The sequence below is a fragment of the Danio rerio genome, chromosome 21 (genome assembly GCF_049306965.1).
Source record: "Danio rerio strain Tuebingen ecotype United States chromosome 21, GRCz12tu, whole genome shotgun sequence".
NCBI lineage: Eukaryota > Metazoa > Chordata > Actinopteri > Cypriniformes > Danionidae > Danio > Danio rerio.
The window spans coordinates 30,402,295-30,426,959 of NC_133196.1; the positions used below are offsets into that span (position 1 = coordinate 30,402,295).

Consider the following 24,665-nt stretch of genomic DNA (forward strand, 5'->3'; position numbering starts at 1 on the left):
AGTTGAGATTACGTTAAACATTGATTGAAAATACACAATTCAAAACACTTTATGGGACATTTAGGTCCAATCCCAATTCTACCCCTTAGCCCTTCCCCCTTATTCTCGTCTCAATTTTCTTTAGCTTGAAGGCATAGGGCTAGGGGGAAGGGGCAGATACCCCTTCGAATGGAAATGTTTCAGGACCACACTCAAAACCAAGGGGTAGAAAGTTCCAGAATACACCAGCCACAACGGCAGCATAGCTGCACCCGGAAGTAATGATATCCACGAATTAGTATTTTTTTTTGTCATTATTATGATTTTTTACAACAAACAAACACGTTTTAATACAATTATAACCGCATTCATGTTTTACTGTCATGCTTAAAAAAACACTGCTAAATTTTTCCATCTATAATCCATATTAATAACTCTTGCTGTCCCATTTCTTAAGGGTAAATTTTAAAGGGGTGGGGGTACAAAAATAGAATTGGGTTTGGGCCTTAGCCCAAAACTGAATATATGATTTCAGATGACCGTTTAAATTGAAATGTTTCTACAAAATGTTGAGTAATGTGCAAATTTAGGTCAGTATATGGAGTAGCAGCCTTTTGTGTATGGTCTCTTTTCTTTTTCTATTATGATAAGGACAGTATATTGATTGGGAAAGGTCCACAAGTTAGGATTCCAACTCTGGACGCAGTTCTGCTACATGTTGGCACACTGACCACTGACTAGGCTATAACACTAACCAAAACCCTAACATCGATTGGTGTCTCTTTAAACACATTAATGCACTAAAAATGTTTCAGACTCTATTAACTCTTGGGATCAACAAAACTGCATCTTAATATTAGGTTTAAATAGGGGCAATCAACATGAAATAAATTAAGTGAAGAAAAAAGCTCAATTGTTTTTGAGCTCTGTTATGAGCTTATTATGATGATTTCATCAGCCTTTCAGTAGGAAACTGTGTGCTGTATGAAAGGATTTCTTAGACCTACATGTGGTGTCTGAAAGAAAGTCCCACATTATGAAGCCTCCTCTGTGAGATCCACCGCGCCCCCTCTGTTCAGCTTCTGGGATCTTTCATCCTGATGGGACGCCTGGTAAATTAGGGGAACGCCACTCACACCCATGCTCTGCAGGTCTTGAATGTGTATGTCAGGCGAAAGAGGTGTTAAAACTCCATCTCTCCTGCAATATAGGCTGTATTCCTCCGCTTTGTCCACTCCAAACTTCACGGCACAGAGCTGGGCCATAGCCTCACCATTGAATGCGGTCTTCCACATTAGGGTTTTCACCACGCTGTTGTCGCCATCTTGAAACAGCACCTTTACGAACTTCTGTGGCATAAAAACAACACAAATCTCTTTTTGTTAGCTGTTCTGCTGTAAATATCAGTAAACCGTTAAATGTGGATGAACACTAGTATTTCTGACCTGGTGCAATCTGTTGTCTTTCTGATTTGTGGTTTCGTTGCTTCGACGTCGGCTCCATTCTTTCAAAGACTCTCTGGCCTGGTTTGTTAGGCCGTTGGGTGGCAGATCTTCTGGCTGACTCTGAATCAGACTCAGACTGGCATAAACACTTGTCAGATAGTAACCCCCTTAAAGAGAAAAATAATAAATGTGTTATTTTTGGTTTGGGAAGAGAACAACTGAATGTACCATAGTAAAATAGGTTTGTCTTAATGGTTTTGAGGCTAAAAAGTATTTATCCCTACCTTCTCCTGTAAGCCAAGAGCTTTCCAACAGCTCCATCATATACTCCACTTCCAGCAAGATCTCTGGCATATTGCACAGCACCATCGCGTAGGAGAGAGCAGGCAGGAAGTCATCTGCCCCAAATTCCTGACCTGTTTTTAGGAATATTAATAAGAGTTAGATCATGGCAAAGGTCCACATAAATCAACAGAACATACCCGTATAATAAATCTGCCAACAAACAACATGGAACCAATATCTTGAACTATATTGTTGAGTCATCTCAGTTGTTAGGTCTGCATTGTCTCTCTCTCTTGCATTTCTGAGCAGGTTGTAACATAGTAATTAGGGTAGAAAAGCTGTCACTGGGTTCGGTACTCTTTTAAAAGGAACATTTTTCGTACTTTAACGATACATACTAATACCTAAACGGTGGCAATTACTACCTAAAAGAGCCGTATTGGTATCTTAAAGTACATATTAGTATTTTGAATGGGTACAAGCATGTGACGGTGATGGCTTTTGTACAATACAACCAGCCTTGGTCAGAGAAGGAGTCCTCACTAAAAACGTATCGAGGGGAGTCTGAGGTCAAGCTAGATCTCAAGAGCTCCCCTAAATTCATTCTTTCGGCCTGTTCATTAATTATTAGAGTTTGTGCATTGAAAGCTTAGTACTAAATGCTCATAACGGTGCCAATTTGGTTTATTCAATTCACTTATACTGCATGTCTTTGGACTTTGGGAGAAAACCCACGCGAGCATGGGGAGAATATATAAACTCCACACTGAAACACCAACTGGCCCTGTTGGAACTGGAACCAGCGACATTCTTGCTGTGAGGCAACAATGCTAACCACTGAGCTGCCCTGCCACCCTATCCTGGAATAACCTAGGAAAAATCTAAGGGTATTCTTCAAGATGAAGATATCTGAGGTTAGAAAACTATGGTAAATCATGTGATAATATGGTACCAGCTCTGGTCAATCATCAGCATGTGATCCTCTCAAAGTTTATCAATAAACTTCACTTCAAGAAATCCTCACCTGATTTATTTTTCATGGCTTTGTAAATGAGTTTGCAGGTCTGCAAAAGCAGCAGCACTTTGTCAATGGGTGAGTAAGCCCGTTGCATTAGAGTCAGTTTGTGTTTAATTTTCTCAATGCCTTGGGCATCAGGAACACCTGCTTGAACCCCAAAGAGATTTTGGGGTGAGGCGGCTTTGGCTCTTTGCAAGCTGTCCATCATTCTCTGGAAGGAACCATCCTGTTTATGCAGAGTCAGAAGAGCTGCATCAATCTGAGGCTTGAGAGGCTTTAGAATACAGCGAAACATGGCCTTCTCCAGAGCTTGGTCTGGAAACAAGAAAATATAAGGTTATACTACTGCCCGCCATCTAGAGGTAATCAAAATGTTTTGGCTTCAGTTTTCAGGATGTGAATACTTGGCATAAATACCTTTCTCATTCTCAGTCAGAAGAGTCTCAATGGGAGGTTCAAGCTCTCCACACTCCAGAAGGAAGGCTTTGGCCTGATTGATGAAAAGACGCAGATCCTGCAGCAGCTGAACAGCAGAGGTCAAGCAATGCGGCTTCAGAGCCTCTCTCTGCTGCCTTAGGAAGTCCTGAACCAGAGCGCCAAAAGCCATGCGGCGATCACGGGACAGGTCCTCCACCATCCGTGCCACTCGCTTCTCTGGGGCAAAAAAGGATATGAAAGCAGCGCTCATCTTGCGTAGGGCTGACATAGCCTTTTTTGGAGGCGGCATGACGGGGTTACTAGTGCCTCGAACAAGCGGAGGACGCTCTGGACTCTCCTCCATCTCATCCAGGCTGCTGAGTGAAGTGCTACTGTCCAGTTCACTGAGAGATGGAGCGTGTTGCTGTTCCAGCACCAGCCCTTCTTCCTCATCTTCACAGACTTGTTCTTTCTGCTCCATGACTTTTGGCGGTGCCTAAAAGTGCAAGCATACTATTAGTAAACGCAGAAAAAAGGATTAGCGCTACTTTTTGCCATGTTTATGAAACCCTGCTGTTGAGCAGAGTTGGCACCACTTTATTCAGAATTGGAAAGTCTCAGTACCTTCAGAAGAGAGCTGGGCATCTGATAGTCATCTTCAGCAGTAGGAGAAAGAGTAGGTGAGACCATTGTCTTCTTCTGTAACACTACACTTGGTTGCAAATAATCCGTGGCTTCCTGTTCAGTGTTCTTGTTAGCTTCCTGACCAGCCTGAACACCAACAGGTGGGGTCATCTTCAATCTTGCTTTGCATTTGGCTTTAGCCAGTAACGGCGGTGGAGGTGGTGGGACGACAGGTGGTGACAGAGGGCTGGAGTGTTCAGTGGAGACCCGAACCTTTATGCTGGTTTTAAAATGATGACGTCTGCGCATAGCATTGCGACCTGGGTAGTCTTGTAAGAAGAGGGGGTTGATGAAACATAAACCTTTGCCTCCCCCATAATTCAGCTCACAGGGGCTCCGTGTTTGAATTGGACAGAGCTCCTGGAACGGGGTGTGGTTTGGGTTGACAGGAGTTACGCAGTCTTGTAGGGTTTCAGTTGGCAGCAAGAGTTTTTCAGCAGCAGGAGCTTCATTACGAGGACCTCTTACATTTAATTGGGAACTCCAGAACTCTGGAATACAGATGAGCATTGAGATCATGTGAAACCGGATTAGCTGATGTTTATTAACACTCATGTCAGAAATATGTCTGGTTCTTATGGTATGTCATTATCGTATCTGTCATAGGCCTTGACTTTTTAAAATGATTGCATCAGCTATTGAATATACAGTGACCCAACGCTGGATATTTTAGAGTAATTAAATATTTCATAACCTACCCACACCCATATGAGAGATTGACTCCAGCTGTTTGTGTGAGGAAGCTTTGGCTATTGCTTCAGGCAGCTCCAGAGTGAAAGGAAGGACATCCCTAAAATACAGATATATCAGAATAATGTAAAAGGAAATATCATATTTTGGGAGTGTTGTGCTTTTGTTGTAAAATATTACATACCGACTGACACAGTAGAAGGCAATGAGTCTGCACAAGTCTGGGAAACTGATAGCTGAACTTTCCAAAGAGAAGGCTGTTGATAAAAGGGAAATAGTTTAGTTACCTTAAGTCTGAATGAAAACAAAATGTTATCAAGTACATGATGATTAGTTTTACCATGATTTACAGATTGACCTCTGAAGTGTCCCTCAGCAAAACAGTTTATGAACCAAAAAATAAAATCTTGTCTGCATTTTTATAACAATCATTTGATGATTAATTAAAAGATCACACATAAATGCTCAAAAAAGCATTGTGCTATCATTCAGCCTATTAGATGGCTTTCCCCATTTGCCAACAAGCCATTTTTAAATAAATTAAAATGTTATAAAATTAAGTATGACTAATTATTTAATGTACAAGATATGTACAAAAAGTACGAAATAATTATGCATAATTTCCGCATAAACATTGTTCACATTGAATAATGATGGAACAATATTTAAAAAATGTTGATGAATAATTTCAGAAGGTCTGTACTAGGGCTGTGCGAATAATCGAAATCAAATCACAATCACCATTTGAAATGTTGCGATTAGCTAATCCCAAAAGGCTGCATTATGAAAAATATTAGAGCAATTTCATGCACAGGTCAACCTTGCCATGAAAAAAGTTTTCAACAAAATACCGAAACCATTTGTTTTTTGTGTTTGTGTATTTTACAGTACTTTAGACATATTCAAAAATGTCTCTATGTTTTTAAACAACTTTATTTTATCTACCGAAGTCACACAGATGGTAATATCACATCGGTCATAACACAGAGGTGTCCAATCCATAACGAAGCTTATTCCTCATAAATGCAAAAATATAAAATCAATCATGTTTGTTCTATAGTGAGCCATATCTTTTCCTGCTGAGTAGCAAAGTTTTTGGGGGGTTGTGCAGATTAATTCACAGAATTTCTACAAAGTATGTTGTATACTGCAAACTTAAAGATTTTTTTGGTCACATCCATAACCCATGTTTATTTTCCTCATTTACAGTACAAAACATTTTCACAGATTGATATTTCTATGGTTAGTAGTTTGGGAAAATATAAACAGTTGCTTTATTATAAGGTCAATATATACTTTTTCATTGAATTTATGTTTTGAGTTTTTACTGCAAATGTCACATTCATAACGCTGGAATTACTGATGAGTATTATTTAATTTCCCCTGCCCAGAGCAAATGCCGTTTGTGTGTAATAGTCTTACTAGCTAATTGAGTGAGCACAATTGAGTGATGAATGTCTTGCTAAAGTCAGCTGAAAGTATTGCCAGTGACACTCAATCTAGTAGCAAGTAACAGCAAAATACAATTTCAGAGTTGTTTCAATTCAATTCAATTGTTTATTGTCATGTGCACAGTAAGGAAACACGTTTCCCTGTACAATGAAATTCTTACTTTGCCATCCACAGTGAAGTCATACACATATATACACAGAAGTGACTGAAGTATAATTATGAAATGTAAATATATAAATATCTATGAAAGTAAACTATATATAATACTGATTGTGGAGTAATGAAAACAGAAGTAAACAACGTATAGTGGTTCTTCAGCCATGTTAGTTTGCGGAGTGTTCTCTACTTTTAGAATTAATATTATTTGTTTGTATAATAAGCTACACTATCTTCCTTATTTGAGTTGAACTTGTTTACAGAGGGGTAAGGTCGTTTTATTTGTGTTTACTGCTTGCTCTAGAGAAAAATTAGTGTTTCTGAAAAAAATCTGAATATAAATATATAAATGTTTAAGTAAGTTCCTTTTTTTAGTTCCTTTTTTTAACTAACACTCACTGCATTTTAGCAGTAAGAAGCTATGATACAGATTAAGCTGAAGCTTGACTACAAAATCGCAATATATAAAAAAATAAATAAATAAAAAAGCAATGAATTATTTTCACCAAATCACACAGCCCTAGTCTGTACTTTATATCTATATAATGTCACTTTTGTCAAATGAATCTTATTTGGACACCAAAATTGCACCCAGCCGAATTGAGTTCTCCATAAAACTCTTATTAAGATTTTAAACTCACCTGAGTCCTCTTCTCGGATGAAGACCTGTTTGAGAAAGGAAGGCATGCTGTCGTCTGCCAGCCGGACGCAGAGCATCTTTTTCTGTGATGTACTGGACCTGCGCACTAAAAACGTCTGCAAGTAACAAAAGTTTCCAAAAAGTCGTTAAAGCTTGATTGTAACATTCTCATTTCATAGATGAAGGTGGTCTGACTGCACTGCTCACCCCAGGAGGCTCTCGCCGCAGAATGTGTAAAGCTGTAGCCGAGTTAATGGAGAGCTGCAGCCACACTGGGTGCGTCAGTAAGAGCCGGTCCAGTACACTGATGCTCCTCAGGGATCTCTGTGGACATGCACGTCTGTCCCCTAGAGGCCGAGCTTCAGGATAGTCGTACACTGGGTCTTCCTGCATCTTCGCAACTGCTTTAAATCTCTGTTTCTCTTCTGTTTGGTTGTCCCTTGCCAAAAAAGGAAGTTTTAGAAGATGTCATCAAGTTAGTGGCTGAGACCACTGTCTTACAGTAAATCATTCATCTAAATATCTTTCTCTTTCTCATTCAGTTTTCCAAGAATGGCTATTTCAATGCAATCATGCGCTTGCTTAGTCCTTCTAAATGGCATTGGGAAACTCCCTCAGTGATTTTGTCCTTGCTTTAGCCATGTGAGAACAGTGCGTCACAGTCTGACTAGTACCACATGTTTTTGTTCTGCATTCATGCTGACCATTAAAAAGGCACTTGTGTTGTTGTTGTTAAAGATGACACAATAGAAGCATAATATATACTGAGTTTGAGATTCTGCTTTTGAGATTGATTACTGTATTAAATGGGTTTACATTTATGCATTTGTGATCATTGATCGCAAAACCAGACATAAATGTAACATTTTTCAGAAATTCACAAAGAATTTATTTAAAAAAAAAAAAGGTTGAAGGAGGATATATCAGTGAATTAGATGGAATCAATCAGTGGACAATCTTAGAAGCAGATGAAAATGAGTTATGAGGGATTTTGGATCAGGGATTGGATCAAATCTTGAAAATGTTTTTTTCAAAAAAAAAAAATAGATTATATAATCGGATTAGATCACGTAATCCAATCTTGATTTTGGTCCGGATCAAACCTTTAGTTTGGGTTTTTCAGACCTTTCTTGTAGGATTCGGATAACTTTGATCCAAAAAATCTGGATTAAACTGATCCCATCCGAAGGGTGGATTTAGTGTGGATTTCATGGCCAAAATATAATTAAAACTTTTTAAAAACGCATCAAATAATACTATATTTGGATCAGGCAGTGTCTTACAAGATATCCTATTTATTCATAATGTTTTAATTGTATTTGTTCATCCGTCAGGCTACAGTGATTAGGTAGGCTTTAACGTATTCAGCCTTTCAGTATAGGCCTACAGCAAATTAGAAAGTGTTTGGCCTCATAAAGTAATCCCCCAAACAGCTGTCAAAATTGACCAAAAATAATCTATTTTATTCTGTCACTAATTGATATATAATCATCACAATGGAAAATATTTTTCTTTTTAGAGTATTTATTAGTGATGCATGCAATGATTACAGAATAAACAAAAATACAAAGAATGGCAATGACTGATTTTTTTTTAATCAATTTCAACAGTTGCAAAGAGAGACTAAAAGGGCAGAAGCACAGCTTTGTCTGGCAGAAGAACAACTGACTCTGACCAAACTGCAGCAAACCAAGGCCAGACTTGAGATCCGCCTCCTAAAGGCTACGCTCAGACAAGCTGGTCTCTCCTCATCAGATGAGGAAGACTGAAGTTATGGTGGAGTTTTTGACATTAAGTCTTTTTTAATTCAATACATCTGTATTTGAAACTTGTTATTAATATCCTCATCGTACAGTGTTTGTGTTGTAGGTCTCACATGAATGGACTGCTGGAAAAGGATGGGGTGGGGTTTTTCTTGTTTTTAGTTTTTTTTAAATGTGTGTGTTTTCATTTTAAATAAAAATAAACGTATATTGGCCCCGCACCGGCTATTCTACTTGTTGCTCTTTACATATCTATAGTTCTACATTGTGATTTCCCATCCTGTTTGAGCACTGGTTATCCAGATTTAGTGATCCTGAGAAGTTCCTATCCGGATCAGATTGATTCAATTTCGATGTTGCTTTGAAAAACTGGCTCAAAAAGTAAGCTGGATTACGTGATCACAGATCGCAAATACAGGATTACTAAATCCGAATCAATTTTACCCAGATTAAACCTTTTGAAAAACCGGGTCCTGGTGATTTAGTAGACCTCCAAGAAATTAGATCTGTTGTCTAGCTAGTAAGGAGGTAAAGGCAAGTACCTCTAGTTGTTTAGATGTAAATCGGGTCTAATCTTTGGAGACACCAGAAATTGCAGTAGTGGGACAGATATGGTTTGGAATATTTTGAACATGGTTTCAGCAGTTTTGTAGTACTGAGCAGAAAAAACACATGAATTAAATTACAGGCTAAGACATTCACATGAAAGCTAAATGAATAAGCTTTATACTGATTAATGGTTTGTTAGAGTTGGATAACATTTGACTGAAATATAACTATTTGGTAGGGCTGGGCGATATGGCGTGAAATCATATCTCGATTAATTGAACATTTTAACTTGATTACGGTTAATGAACGATTATTATTATTTATTATTTGTTAACTAACAGGTTTTGTACTCCATAGTATGCTCGCATATTACAAGAGATTTCTGAATGAAGGGTGCATTACTGGATTCTAAAATAACTGAAGGATACGCACACTATCTACAATCTATGCCTATTTATTGAACAATGACGTTGAACAACTGAAATTAAAACACACATTGCCTAAAACAAACTTTTCTCATAAAAGAGTGAAAATAAATAACTTTCTTTTTTAAAAACAAAATAAATCAAATGTTTTTCAAATTAAAAGTAGAAAATAAGCAGTATCTCTTCTAAATAAAATAACTTGTATATCCTGTAAATAATATCTTAAACAGTGCATTTCTTGCATCTTCTGTAAACAAATAGGAAAAAATGCTTCCAATCATCGTCATCGTAGTGCAAAGTAAGGCTCAAGAACGAGTCTATCGTCCTACTTGTCCAGAAATCAGATGTGACTGCAAAGTGCCCACAGAAGTATAAATCAATTCCCATGCTTTCTGGTTCTGCCCTTTGTTATATAAATTTTGGTCAAACATATTTGATTGGTACTCTAAAGCTTATGCCAAATCTTTACCACCTGATGCAGAACTTGCTATTTTTGGATATTCACAACACATTTCTCATCTCCCACATGGCCTCCAGCAGTCTTTGTCTTTAGGTATGATTGTGGCCAAAAGGCTTTTGCTTCGACATTGGAAGTCATCTTCACCTCCTACATTTCAAATGTGGATTGCAGACATGACTTCGGTAATACAGATTGAAAGACTGAGATTTTTGAGGACTTATTCTATTGAAAATTTTTTTAGTGTTTGGGGTTTATTTCTAAACTATCTAGATGAGCAAACCAGCCACTCAACCTCTGATGATACTTCAGAGACTTAATCTACTTATTTTACATACTTAATTATTTAATTTTACTACTTTATTCTATTTTCTGTTGTCACTTGCTAAACTGTGATGTCATTGTTATTTGTTCATTGACTCATTGTATGGGATTTGTCAGAGACAGTGCCTAGTGTTGTGTGTGTTTGTGTATGTGTTTATATATGTATGTGTGTCTTTGTGGTTGTTCTTGAAAAATCCAATAAAATACAATTATTAAAAAAGAAGTATAAATCAAGCCTTAATAAAGCAGGGTCATGTGACTCCACACGCGGTAGACAAAGTAACAGAAAAAATTGACCTGGAAAAATGAAATTGATTAATAGTTCTGAATGTCGATTTCCATTACTTCGATTACCAGCCCTACTATTTGGATCTCTGGAATCTGAGAGTTTAAAGAATTACATTTAAAACTGTCAAACTGAAGTGCTAAGCAATGAATATCACTAATTAAAATGTGAATTTTTAGTCTGTATATTTAAAGCAGGAAATTATCTTCATGTAACATATTTTGTTCTAATGTTTTTTTGTATTAAGTAAAAATTAACAATTTTCACTCACAATGTATTTTTCGCTTTTGCCCAATTTTTTCCTGTGCAATTTGACTGGTTTTGTGGTCCATTGAAACCCACGCTATTAATGCCATACTCTACTTTTTTGAGCTACAGAAAGGCTTTATGATTTCATGTGAAAGTAAAAGCATTATGTGAAAAGTTTGTCTTTCCATTGATGCGTTTTATATAACAGAGACACTCTTTAGTCTCTAAAGCTGACTCCCTAAAGTAACTTGTTCACTAGTTGAGTGAGGTTGGGTAGCAGGTTGACTCTGTGTGGGCTAGTATGGAATACTTTTTGGCAAGAGCCAATGGCTGCTATGGCAACAGAGGCTTAGATACTCCCGTGGGCATTCCTACCCACAGACACACACGCCTCCACTGTTAAAATTTAGGAAAGGCCAGATACTTTTTCCAAAAATCTTCACACTCCAGACTGGGCTCAACTTGGCTCATACATTTTTATTGTGATTAAAAAGACACATACTAATGTTTTTATACAAAATGTTTGTCCATCATATTTATCCTGTGCCCTGATTCACAGACAAGACTTAAAGGGATAGATCATCCAAAATTGAAGATGACATCATTAATTCTCCCTCATGTTGTTTCTTTCTTCTGGTAAACACAATATAATATATTTTGAAGAATGCAGGTTGCTGGTACCCATCAACTTCTGTTGTAATATTTTCCTACGATGGAAGTTGATTGGTGCCAGCAACCAGCATTCTTCCTTTGAAGAAAATTTTGCAGAATTTTCATGTTGGGTGAACTATGCCTTTAAGCTTAGTCCTACACTCAATTGCACTTTTGAGTTGTCTCAACTGAACATCACTTCCAATGATTTGTTTTGAAAGTAGTGCTGTTGATTTGTCTGAATATGCACACCAGAAATGTGTTCCTTACATTAAAATCACTAGGTTTTACCCATTCAGCAAAAAATATACAATACTATACTATATGATAGTTAAATGTAGTGTGATTACTTAATAGTTTATGTTGTTAGAATAGCTATGTTCCTTTTTTTGTAAATAGATGATATACTAAATGATGATGAAACATTATTTTCCTCAAGTTTTGACCTTTTATTTTCACAAATGTTACTTTAATTGAATTTAATATGCTTTCTATGAATATAAAATTAACTTCTAACATTTATATTGATGTAGACACCAAATTGCTTGATTAGTTTTGATTTGGTGGAATTTTTTTTCTTTTTTCAAAAAATAAATTTTAAAAACAATATTTATTGTAAAAGCAATAATAAGAGATTATGCCAAATTTCACCATCTTAATTTGACATTCTTTCTTATGGTTGACCATTATAACAGTGAATATTAGTTAATGTGTAAATAAGGGCTTGAATGAGGGTTTAAACTGTCTGCAGTCCTGTCCACCTGAGCTCTAGAACAACTGCTGCATCTTTTGGAGTCTCGGCATGAGCTGAACAAGTCCAGACTGGTGGGAAAAAGCTTTTAAGTATGCACAGAAAAAGAGCTGCTATTATCTGTGTTTTGTCATGCAAGCTGAGGTTTTTTAATTGTTGCCTGAGCAAGATATTTTCAGGAGATGTATCTGGATTACAGGGCTAAACTCAATTACAGTGGATGTATTTTCTTTAAAAAAGTAAATAAAAAAGGAAAAACTCTATAGTGTTTAAAGCTATGGCAGTCATTCACTCACTCATTCATACATACATACATGCATATATACACACTCATAAACACTATATAAAATATGTTTATCCATTTCTCTGTGAATATATTCTATGCATTTTGGTGCATTGAAACAAAACAGATTTATTAAACAGATATATTTATTAAAATAATATTTTAGTCACCGAGCATATTTAAAATGGAAAGATAATACAAATAAATTTAAGCAAAATATTGAAAAAGCATTTACAACCTAAAAAATGTTCAACAAAATTTGTCCATTTTTGTGCTCCTCTTGACTTTTCCTCTTTTTAAAATTTGTATTTAATATTTTTCTATAATATGTCAATTTGGCTGTACTAGTTTTGGATCATTATCGTAAGTTATTTTGTTAGATAAGCTCCAGATTTGGCTTTAGTACTGGATAATCTAATGTATATGCACAAATATAATATTGTATAGCTTCCTATTAAATATGAATTTAAAAAATAGATTTGTGAGGGGTGTACTTATTTAAGCTGAGCACTGTATGTATATATATATATATATATATATATATATATATATATATATATATATATATATGTGTGTGTGTGTGTGTGTGTGTGTGTGTGTGTGTGTGTGTGTGTGTATATATATATATATATATATATATATATATATATGTGTGTGTGTGTGTGTGTGTGTGTGTGTGTGTGTGTGTGTGTGTGTGTGTGTGTGTGTGTGTTTGTGTGTTTCAATCTGGAATGAGACAAGGCAATATGTTGAAATGCATAATTACAACATAAATTCAACATAATTTCAACCTACTATTATAACAGTACTAATTTACTATTGTAAAAAATGCATTCAATATAATCTACAATAGATTTAAATAGAATCTGTCGTCATTAACGTCATCGTACATTTAGTTTGGTATTTAAAAAATTAATTAACTCTCATCTAACTCCTTTGTGAGTGAACTTTCCCACGCTTCCTACTTTCAGTTCCCTCGTACAAAAGGGTTAATATTTTACTTTCCTGTAAATGCCACATGGCACTAAAACATTCGTCATAACAAAACCCATGATACTCACAAATCGACTAGAGAAGAAAAGACACTTACCTCTGCCGATGGCTTTTCTTTTTTCAAAATGAACAAATTAGACGACTTAGTGATTTTTCCCAAAGTGTCATATCCATTCAATCTTCTGAATCTCTTTTAGAAGTGTGGAAAGTCCAGGAATATATAATTAGTATGGAACGTTGCTTGTTATTCCCCTTTGCACACGGTTTGAAGGAAGCGTACAGTGATTCACACTGTCCATATTTCGTCTTCCTACACGTGTTTTCCAGCAGACCGTTCCTGTATGTGACAGGTCGCCCAATACCTGGGCACGCGCATGCGTTGTTGTGAGGTTAGGTAATAACAGTTTACGTTTTTAATATAATATGGATTTACTAAGGAAATTGTAATAATTGTTTGTGTTTTTATAAACGTGTATTACAACTTGTACTTTTGTTATTGTTAAATCATAAATATGGTATAATGTATGTAATCCGCATAATAAATAGATCAGTCTTTTATGATTCATAATTGTGTTTTTAAATAAATCATTTTTATTCTGTAAATTACTGATGACATTTCCTCAGTTGGGGCATTTGTGCATGAAAAGGTGAATTAATTTCAGACATGTTTATATTTATGGCACGATGCAGGTTTAACCTTTTGAAAAGTTGGCCAATCAATGCTTGGTGGAATTTATATTCTGTCACAACAAAGAGATTAATCGTTTTTGTTGGGTTTATGAAATAAATGTTTATCTAATGGTCCTGCCGCATGAGGCAAAACAACAACAATAAATATAAAAATAGTACATATACATTAGTGTTTTATTGCAATTATTCATCATCACTGGGAAACATCCATACGCATTCACACTCATACTCTACGGACAATTTAGCTTAGTCAATTCACCTGTACCATAGATATATTCACCTACACCACATGTTTTTTTGGACTTGTGGGGAAAACCGGAGCACCCGGAGGAAACTCACGCAAACAAGGGGAGAACATGCAAACTCCACCAACGAGCTTATCATTGATTCTATGCTCTTTGACTCCACACAAATGCGTTATAATGCATATATCATATAATAATTATTATATTATGTAAAATTGATAAAGTTTTGCTTTACATTGTTTTGTGTGTGAGAGAGAGAGTGTTAAAGTTCTATGTGAAGTATGATTTATAATAACAAATAGCATATTCTAAGCTCTTTGATAATAATAACAACGTCCGGATCCTTTGACCTATTATTTGTACTCACACGGACCAAACGCCAAGAACACCGTTAAGCAAACAGTCGGGAAACGGATATGAAGTCTCTCCACTGTGTTAGGTAAGAACGTAGACAAAACAATTTTGTATTATTTGATGTTCGAGTGCCTCGAATCAGCTCGATAACTTTTGGTCGAATATGTTTTCCCCTATCAAGAATTGATTTAACAGTGAGTGGGGTCGGCCGTCGAATTTGTATCGCCTTGTTCATGGGTGCTAACAAACTAGCGCGTGGCTAGCTAACTGCTCGCGTGCTAATTACGCCATTTCAGTGCTTCCATTAACAAAAATAGTTAATCTTTTGGGCTTGACAGGTGCAAATATATCGATGAAGATGCTTAAAGTGAGCTGGCTTACAGTACGCGTATAAATCACCGCCAGTTGTCGTCAGCCAAACTCGGTGAGCTCAGCGCTTTCTAGAAGCGACGGCGCGGCGCAGATTATTAGCGCGTCCCCGCATCTGGCGGGATACAATGAGCTTCAGTTTTATAACCAGTTGAGGTGATTTTGCGCTTGCTGATTAAAAAAAACGACTTATAAAGACGATTTTGTTAAGTAAATTACTTATATTGACTGCCTCGTTTAAAAAAAACACCATGTGCAGGACGATACAACGCGTCAGTCTTTGGCGTATGTTTACATAAAAAAGCGGAAAAGCATCACAGTGATTTAAAAAACGTCCACAGTCATAAATTCACGTTCATACGCTCGCCTTAAAATCAGCCCCGTTTAGTTTTAGAATAAATTAGGTCTTGCCGCCAAAAGTAAGAAATAAGGCTTGTTCCCCTATTTCTAGGTATTCTGGGGTGCAATGGACGACAGCAGCGCAGTGAAGCTCTTTGTGGGGAATCTGGATTTGGAAACCACACAAGATGACCTAATAGCGCTTTTTGCCCCTTTTGGAGAAGTGGTGCACATAACTGTACTCAGGCAGTTTGCCTTTGTCCATCTGCAGGGAGAAGGGGCAGCTGACAGTGCCATCCGTGATCTGAATGGTCGAGAGTACCGCGGCCGGAGCCTCGTAGTTGAAGAGTCCAAAGGGAGGCCCCTCAATTCCACCAAAGTATTTGTTGGGAACCTGTGCGCTTCCTGTTCCGTCGAAGACCTGTATGATCTCTTCTCACCTTACGGCAAAGTTCTTGATTGTGACAAAGTAAAGAGTAAGTACAGTTAATCCACTGCTTGTATTGTAGGGCCCCATGAAATCTAATTTACTTTAAAAGATTAGGTCCTTTATTCTTTATTTTAGGACTGTTTAATTGTAAAAATAGTTTTTTTTATATTTTTATTTCATTTTTATTAAATAGCATTTGCAATAACTATTACTTTAAAATAAGGATTACATAATTGTTTCTTCACTATATTGTTTTTAAAGTTTAAATGAGATTTTAGAGAAATGCATTATATTCTATAAAATCAATACATTTGCTGCGTTTTCTTAAAGTTAAATGAACAAATATATCTCATGGATTGTCTTGAAGATGTTCCTTAGATTCGGTGTGTACATGATGTGATATTGCGATTTGATTAGATGTGCTGTGCCACACTAATTTTGATTTATGCATCAAAATTTGTCAAATTTTTTGACTTTCAGAGGTCTAAGTGTATTTTGCATTACAGAAAATCATAGGGCTTAAATTCTTGTGAAAAGTGCCATAGCAATATTTTGTTTTTCTGCTTTATATGCACTAAAAACAGCAGGTTTCAACATTCTTTACCAGTTATATTATTTATTTGGTTCTTTGGGGGATATCAAAAGAGCCAGAGTGTCACTTTTTACTGAAGGTTAAAGTTTTAGGGCTAAATGGTTATGGAAAAAACGTCAAACATAATTTTGGTCTTTAACAAGAACTACATTTCTAAAACCAAATCCTTTTATTTCATTATTGAATATGAGCATAGAGTACATTTTTGTGATTTATTATAAATTTATTAAACTGTATAAGACACAGGAAAAGGAATGAATGAAGACATATAATGCAATAATATTATAATATGAATGTTTAATAATATAATACAAATTATTTTTTGTCAAATTTTAATTTATATATTAACACAATTTAATTTAAATTTTGAATATATTTTTATTATAGTTTTTGCAGACAAAAAATTTAAGCAACAGTAAACAATAATCGGTACAAATTGTAAAATAAAGCATGAAACGAGGGAAAATGTTGACATACAAGACATGTGTGACCTACAAAAAAGACACAGCAGTGGATGTAAAGAGAAAAAAACAAACTTAAAAATCTTCAGGAATTAAACACTATTAGTTAGGGCTGTTAAATTTATCGAAAATCCGATTTTGATTTTGGCTTCAAGCGATTATGAAAAAGCATTAATCAAGATAAACGATTATTGCATCATATACCGCCCCCTTTCCAGCTGTACACATCTGTTGCTCCTAAAAAGCGCGAAAGACCGCATGTTTATGTGTGTGCGGCATGCGGCAGGTCAGCATTCGGTCTCATTCGCACACTGAAGCTGGAATTATACACGCGCCTGGCGCTGCATCGCACACCTCGCGAAACGGACGAGGCGCAGACATCAAAAGTAATCTTAATGTGAGCGCTTTAATAGTCAAATAGGTTTCAAAATGCGGTGTTTAGTGATTAGTCATAATAACCCTCATTTGTGTAATAAACAAACGAGTTTAAAGTGAAAGTGAAACACCATTAAAGTGACAACGCGCGATGTTGTTTTTATCATTAAACAAAACGAGAAAATCCTTTTCTGCTCTTGACTGAACGATTTTTGTAGCTGAAGTTTTATTCTTACAGTGAAGATGCTTAAAGCACAGTTTGTTTCATATTTTTATTCTATTGTATTTATTTCTCTTTCCTTTGCAGGGTGGTAAATAACTGTATATATACAGTTGAAGTCAGAATTATTAGCCCTCCTGAATATTAGCAACCCTTTTCCTGCCCAATTTCTGTTTAATGGAAATAAAAAAAAATTAACTTCATATTTCTGAACATAATAGTTTTGATATATCATTTCTGATTACTGATTTTTTTTTTATCTTTGCTATGATGACAGTGCATTTTATTTTTCTAGATATTTTTCTAAATACGAGCATTCAGATTAAAGTGACATTCAAAGGCTTAATAAGGGTAATTAAGCAGTTCATTGTATAACAGTAGTTTCTTCTGCAGACAATCAAAAAATATATTGCTTAAGGGGGTTAATAATATTGACCTTAAAATGGGTTTCAAAATATTTAAACCTGCTTTTATTCTAGCTAAAATAAAACATTTAAGCCTAGAAGAAAAAAATATTATAGGAAATACTGTTAAAATTCCTTGCTCTGTTAAACATCATTTGGGAAGTATTTATAAAAAAAAACTAATTCTCAGGAGCGCTAATAATTTTCACTTCAACAGTAATCATTTTAAATAATCGTGATTATGATTTTCCCCAAAATCGAGCAGCCCTACTATTAGTCTTTTGTTGTGTTTTAGAAAAAAAGACTGGATCCTACATTTTCTAAAATTTGTGATATATCAAATTCTTCAAAAAATCTGACCAGAAAAAATCTGACCAGTCAAAAATTGCTATCATTATGTCAGAGAGTAAAACATTTTTAAAAATCCATGCTACGTTTTGACATATTGCATTTTTACAAGTTTAGACTCTATATTTAAACACTTGTTACTTGTACTGAAAGCCCAAATATTTCTATTTAATTTATTACAGCCTGCGTTAGTGAACATTTGCAACATAGAATAATGATGATTTTACTTCAATATATTATTTATCTGTTCAAAAATCTTGGTTTTCAATGACGTTCTGACTTATTCTTTTGCAGCAAAGCCCTCGTCTCTAACAGGCTACGCCTTTGTGTACATGGAGCACAAAGAGGACGCAGAACAAGCCATTGAGGGTCTACACGGGACCACGTTTATGGGACGTCCGCTTGCAGTTGAGCTCTCAAAGGTACAGCAGTCCACAAACAAGGTTCCTTGTGCCAGCTGTGGTGCACATGGTCACTTTGCAGGTGAATGCCCGATCAATAGGCCACCAATGGAGCACCACCAGAGTCAAGCTGCTGTTTTAGCAGCAGCAGCTGCTGCCGCTGCCGGGCTTCCCCTTCAGGTGCAGCAGAGTGTCCACAACTCTTTCTACAACACTGCAAGCAGTGACCCGACGTTTGCAGCTCTGAAAGACTTGACCACTTCCAGGGTTGATGGCAAACCTGTGAGCTCCATGGTGTATGGTGCGCTGGCGAGTCAAGTCTATAGTTCTGTCGCAGACCAGGTGATTGGCTCAACCAGTCAGACTGCTGAAGGCTACCCGACTGAAGCAGAGGCTCCACCAGGCGTCGCTTATGGAACAGAGCCTGACCCTCACACCCTCTTTGAAGCTGCCCGGGCCCGATTCTTTGAGCAGGGACAACAAGTGCTGGCTGAACAGCAGGCAGTGACCAAATCGGATCGAGACAGAAGTCCAATACGGCGCACAGCCCCATTACTGCCTGATCCATCTCCTCAGCAATTCTCCCAGGCACGACCTAAACGACGAGCCCTGCTTCCAACACCACCCGGAGGTCCAGAGCTACCTCCAGTTAAAAATGGAGACCCAATTGCAAGGTAAAAGACTCTTGTTTTAAATAATGGTCACACTTTATTTTGATGGTCTGTTTGTTGAATTTAAGTTACATTGCATCTACATGCCAACTAATTCTCATTAGATTATAGTTGGACAGTTAAGTTAGGGCTTGGGTTAGGGTTAGTGCAAGTTGACATGTACTTGTAAAGTTTCTTATTGTCAGTTAAATGTCTGTTGAAGGAGCAGTATCAATAGATATTTGGCAAACAGTCTACTAATACTCAAATGGAGCATCAAAATAGTGTTACATAAGTAATTTCTATTACATCAGATGTATATAGAAAAAGTATTGTGGAATCTAAATGTACACAGGCACTTACACTGTTGGTTTCTTCAATATATAAAAACAAATGAAGAGATTTTAAAAAAATAATACAATTTATTAGTGCTAGCATACATAATGTTCTATTTTATTGGTTTAGATGGAAGTACATTCACTTTGTTTTAAGTAAAAATAAGACAAAACATCTGCTTTACTTCAGAAGGCATTTATTAATCCACTGGAGTGACGTGATAGAATTATGTGCTTTTTAGCACAACTAGTTTACAAAGATGAGAAGGGCCAGTATATTAGTAAATATTACTGATTGTCATTATAATTAAAGTAAATTGTGGGAACATTTTAATTTTTGAATGAACTATTTCTTTAATGTTAAACAAACAAAAAAAAAAAAAGTTGGAAATCACTCCCCGATTTTGACTAAAGTTTTAATAATAATGCTTAGGGATGCACCGATATGGATTTTTGGATCGATACCGATAACTCTTTAGATTTGGAAGTCGATAACTAACTTATTGGCCGATAAATATTTAATTGATTATTTTTGTACAGTGAACAACTGATTTTATTTTAAAAACTTAATAAAAGTTTTAACTAATCTTAAAATAGCCTACTCAAAGCAAAAAAAAAAGAAGCTGTAATATAAGCAAGGTGATTAAATAGACCTGTATTCTCAAGGTAACACTTTACAATAAGGTTCATTAGTTAATACATTTACTAACATGAACTAATCATGAACAACACATGTACAGCATTTATTAATCATAATTGAACATTTACTAATGCATTAATAACATCCATGTCCATGCTTGTTAACATTAGTTAATGCACCATGAGTTAACATGAACTAACAATGAACAGCTGTATTTTCATTAACTAACGTTAACTAACATGAACAAATACAGTAGTAGATGTATTGTTCATTGTTTGTTCATGTTAGTAAATGCATTAATTAACATTAACTAATTAACCTTATTGTAAAGTGTGACCATTTTCAATTTCACATAAATCAACATGCCAAAAATAATGATTTCCTTTTCTTTGCATAGCAAATTAACAAGCAACTTGACTGTTTATTAAAAAGGCTAATGAAAAATGGTATTTAATTAACAAACAAGTTAAATATATTCTAAATAAAATGACAACGAAAATGAATGAACTAAGAACTCAAACCAGCTCAAATGTTTTTGAATGAAGCGTGTTACAGTAATGTACAGTTGTTAGTCCTTTGACACTTTTATTACCGCACTCCCACAAGATGCTCTCGAGATTATGTAATTTATCTGCTTAAAGATCAGGCCTAATTTTAATATCGGACGATAACATAAAAAATAGCATTTTTCGCTATTAACTCTAATAATGAACAACATATATTTTTTATTCATGTGATTGGTTGTTACTATATTACATCTGACCTGTTAAATGTATGACCTGTTTTATTTTCCCCTGTGTATATTTGTACTGTTTGTCATTCACACCTTTGTTCTTATTTACTAAACTCTTATTAATGCGGTTAATTTTATGAATTTATTTCAAGTTATTTAAAATGTGTGTTGGTAAAATTGTAATAACATTTCCTTCTTCAAACCAGGTGCTATGCTGAGTACTACCAACAGTACCAGCAGTACCAACAATACCAACAGTACCAGCAGTATCATCAGTATCATCAATACCAGTACAACTATCCACCCCCTCCGCCTCCACCGCCTGCTCCGATGCCCATGATGCCTCCAGGCCCGATGGATGTGCAACAGATGATGGCCCCCGGCACCAGCATTCCACCAAGAGTGTATGAGCCAACTCCAACACACAAGGAGCCCCTCCTACGCCGCCCTGATTACCCTCACCAACACACATCAGAGTCCCCATATCGATAGCCCCAACACCTCACATGAGTGCGTGCACGCGTGTGTGCTTGTGAAAATGTGTGCGTGCGCTAGTTTTTGGTCCTACGTGACAAAAGGAGGAGGAAAGGGATAAATAGAATTATTATTGCTACATAAAACCTGGATATCGCAGTTACACAGTTATCTTATCCCCTCGTAATGTCAGATATGCCATTGTGTACAGAATGTAGAAGTTTATAAGGCCATGAAAGTGATTCTGAGCCCCTCTGTTTAAATGTTGTTGTTTTTTCTCCACAGAGTGCTCAGAATTATTATCAGCTGTCATGTTTTATAGATCAGACACATTTTTGACCATCGTGTTGGGTCAAGCTTTCTTCGAAGTCAAATGACTGTGCCTTGTGAAAATAAACCTTTTTTTTGTGTACAGACTTTTGTAAAATTAAGTACTTCAGATCAGGTACAGTTTTATTAAATTCATGCTTCAGCAAAGGAACAAACCTCATAAATCCAAATTGTCATGAGTATATTAAATTCGGCTTCGACTAACGTTTCATAGTGACTAAAAAGACAGCTTAGTTTAGATCGAATGTACAGAGGACCTGTGTGAAGTGTGTGTGTGAGAGTGAGTGAAAACACATTGTCAATAGTTCGGCTGATCCCTTAGCATTCACAAGAGCGTTCACATGAACAATCACATACACCTTAGACCTATTTTGTGAAGTCTTGATAGGGTAAAGGGGATATTTGGGCACATTTAGGTAAATCTGTACCAGCCAAATCCACAAACCTGTACTTAAATTTTCTAACCACTGCCTCACTAGTGCAGATGGATACGCCTGCCCAGTAAAACTGTTAAAATTGCCTGCTGCAGAGGAGTAGAGGGTAAGAATAGGTTAATTGCAAAAGGGACACACTTGTTTGCCACCCAGTAGACATATTAGTTATCGAAGTGTTTTACATTCACATACCTTTATTGACTCTGAATGAGTTTGAGATGTCGTTCTTGCTAAATAGCAAACAGAACTGGTTCTATAGTATGCCAGTAGCAGTTATGCATGTTTTGCAGGATCTAAAGAGCAAACGACTGCCATCTCTGGCCTTGCATCCCTCTCTTACATGGACAGAATACTTGGGGCTATTGACTTACACAGGTATGGGCGGTCACCCCACGAATGACCTTAAAGAAGAAAGTATTTTTCTTTCCGTTATTTTTTTTTGTTTATTTCAAAATCAGCCCCATGCAGTTACTATTATGTTGCCCTGACCATTTATTTTGTTCACATTTACAGTCATCTTTATCCTTTAGAGTAATGTGAAATGATTTCTTGGGCTATGGGGTGGTCAAGCTTAGTTATTTAGGGATGGGGAATGTAAAACCTGAAGTGTAGTTAGTTAATTCCAAGAGTGAAAAACCGTGAAGTGCTTCATAAAATTGTATTTTTGTTCTTAAAAAAAAAACAAATGTGTTGTCCCAGTTCATGAGCATTTTAGGCAATTCAATTAAACATTCATGTTATGACATTATAATCTCAAAGAGTGTGTGAATAATTCATCCAGGTTAAAAGTCCATGTAACTAGTGCCAGATGTTTTAATGTTTTATGAAGGGAATCTACCCAAAAACAGTCTCACCATCTGTGAGGGATGTTGCTTTGCTTAAATTACAAATGCAGATGTTGTGACGGTTGAGTAGCTTCCCTTCGGATAACCCATGAGTGCTTAATGATTTATTTTAGAAGGTAAAGAAAATGGTTTGTTTAATCATGTTATGTATGTCCTCTTTTCCTAGAATGCCCCTCAGGCAGTCTTCAGTCTTTCATTCCAAAGAAATATGGTGGGGAACACACACACACTCACACATCTCACTTAGTACATTTGACCCGTGGTCTCATTCGACTTCATTTGTTAACCTAAAGCTCACAGGCAAACATTTACTGTAATGTTTTCAATTTGATACAGTGGAGATGGAAAGGCGGTGGCGGTGTAGCTTTTTGCAGCACACCGGGGCTCCACACAAATTATTCTACACTGTAAATGACATCTGTTTTGTATTATAAATAGTGCATGTGTCTTGTTATTATTACTGCTGTTCCAGCCACATTTTCCCTTTTCGCTAACTACAGCTAAAATGGTTCCCGGGCCTCAGGACGCCAAGTTGAGCATGACGGGGGAAGACAATTAGCGCCCCACAATGCCTCGGACGTGCTCCCCACTAAGGTAAAGCCATTTGCCCCCAACCACGCCTGCACCTCGATTATACACTTCCCTATTTGAGAAGCTCAGATCAGGCCCACACATCTCTTAATGCTAGCAGTACAGTCAACACATTTAGGATGGCTATTCATTCTGTGTGGTTGGATCAGTGCCTATTGAGGGGGATTTTTTTTGCTCATGAAATGGAATGCTCCAATGGTTTTGGTATCTAAAACTTGTTGGGTAAAATAAACCAATACACATTGGGTTATTTATGGTATACTATTAAGTTTTAGTGCTTAGATTTCTCACTGTATGCTTTCAAGATGAACTGGAAATACATTTCCAAGTGTTTTCTCAAGCAATTAAGAGGGTAGAATGGCTGACATTTGCCTTGGCTTGTTCTCTGGCATTTAGTCTTTTTGAAGCACTTCCAGTTGGCGAGATGAGGCGATCCAACTGTGTTTGAGTTCTTAAGAAGGGTGCAGAGCTGTAGGGCAATGATCTTGTAGGTGAGTAACCAATGCGTGCAGCTCACATCCACCTCAACTTTTTAAGCCTACCACCATTTCAGTCACATAGATCTACTGCAACACTTTAAGTTCACATGTTAGTACAAATTGTTTTATTTAAGAAGAAAACCATCTGTTTTTCTGCCAAATTGAGTAGACAAGGAATTTTTCCCTGTGTCTCTTTTAGGGTAAAGATTGAGCATGCTTTTGAATGTTTTGCTGACAAATTATTTGATCAGTTAATAGTAGCGACAGTGTAAATGTGTACATTTTTGCTGAATGTCTGAAAACTCTTGTTTAATGTAAGCCTACTCAGTCACTATCTGTAAGTTCCAGATTTTTTCTTATTACGTTTGTGCATTCTTTTAAAGATATAGTTCATCCAAAAATAAAAATTTACTCACCCATGTTCAAAGC

At 36.3% G+C, this 24,665-nt stretch overlaps 3 protein-coding genes across 4 annotated transcripts in view; 1 reads left to right on the plus strand and 2 right to left on the minus strand.

The window, feature by feature from the left end:
- The window catches only part of si:dkeyp-50d11.2, a 195,899-nt gene that overhangs the window by 34,809 nt on the left and 136,425 nt on the right, over positions 1–24,665 (minus strand). The window lies entirely within an intron of this gene.
- rin1a (Ras and Rab interactor 1a) lies at positions 227–13,811 on the minus strand. The gene is made up of 11 exons (XM_692060.7): positions 13,595–13,811; positions 6,974–7,205; positions 6,768–6,882; positions 4,703–4,775; positions 4,527–4,618; positions 3,769–4,319; positions 3,145–3,640; positions 2,734–3,042; positions 1,709–1,840; positions 1,425–1,591; positions 227–1,328 (listed from the first exon to the last, which is right to left on the minus strand). Exons 2-11 carry the CDS (start codon positions 7,157–7,159, stop codon positions 1,014–1,016), a joined length of 2,436 nt encoding a protein of 811 aa, XP_697152.2. The 5' UTR covers positions 7,160–7,205; positions 13,595–13,811; the 3' UTR covers positions 227–1,013.
- Positions 14,814–23,294, plus strand: rbm14a (RNA binding motif protein 14a). Of its 2 annotated transcripts, none has more exon segments than NM_001115144.1 (4): positions 14,814–14,871; positions 15,607–15,970; positions 18,619–19,399; positions 21,290–23,294. In NM_001115144.1, coding segments are annotated over 3 exon segments (1,416 nt in total). In that variant the 5' UTR covers positions 14,814–14,871; positions 15,607–15,621; the 3' UTR covers positions 21,576–23,294.

Excerpts from the sequence above, each read along its gene's own strand:
- rbm14a (XM_073934256.1), top strand. The coding sequence starts at position 18,657 with ATGGAGCACAAAGAGGACGCAGAACAAGCCATTGAGGGTCTACACGGG. Across the intron at positions 19,400-21,289 it reads AATGGAGACCCAATTGCAAG|GTGCTATGCTGAGTACTACC; the intron begins GTAAAAGACTCT and ends TCTTCAAACCAG.
- rin1a (XM_692060.7), bottom strand. The coding sequence starts at position 7,159 with ATGCAGGAAGACCCAGTGTACGACTATCCTGAAGCTCGGCCTCTAGGG. Across the intron at positions 6,883-6,973 it reads TGCGGCGAGAGCCTCCTGGG|ACGTTTTTAGTGCGCAGGTC; the intron begins GTGAGCAGTGCA and ends TGTTACTTGCAG. Across the intron at positions 1,592-1,708 it reads CTCTTGGCTTACAGGAGAAG|GGGGTTACTATCTGACAAGT; the intron begins GTAGGGATAAAT and ends TTTCTCTTTAAG.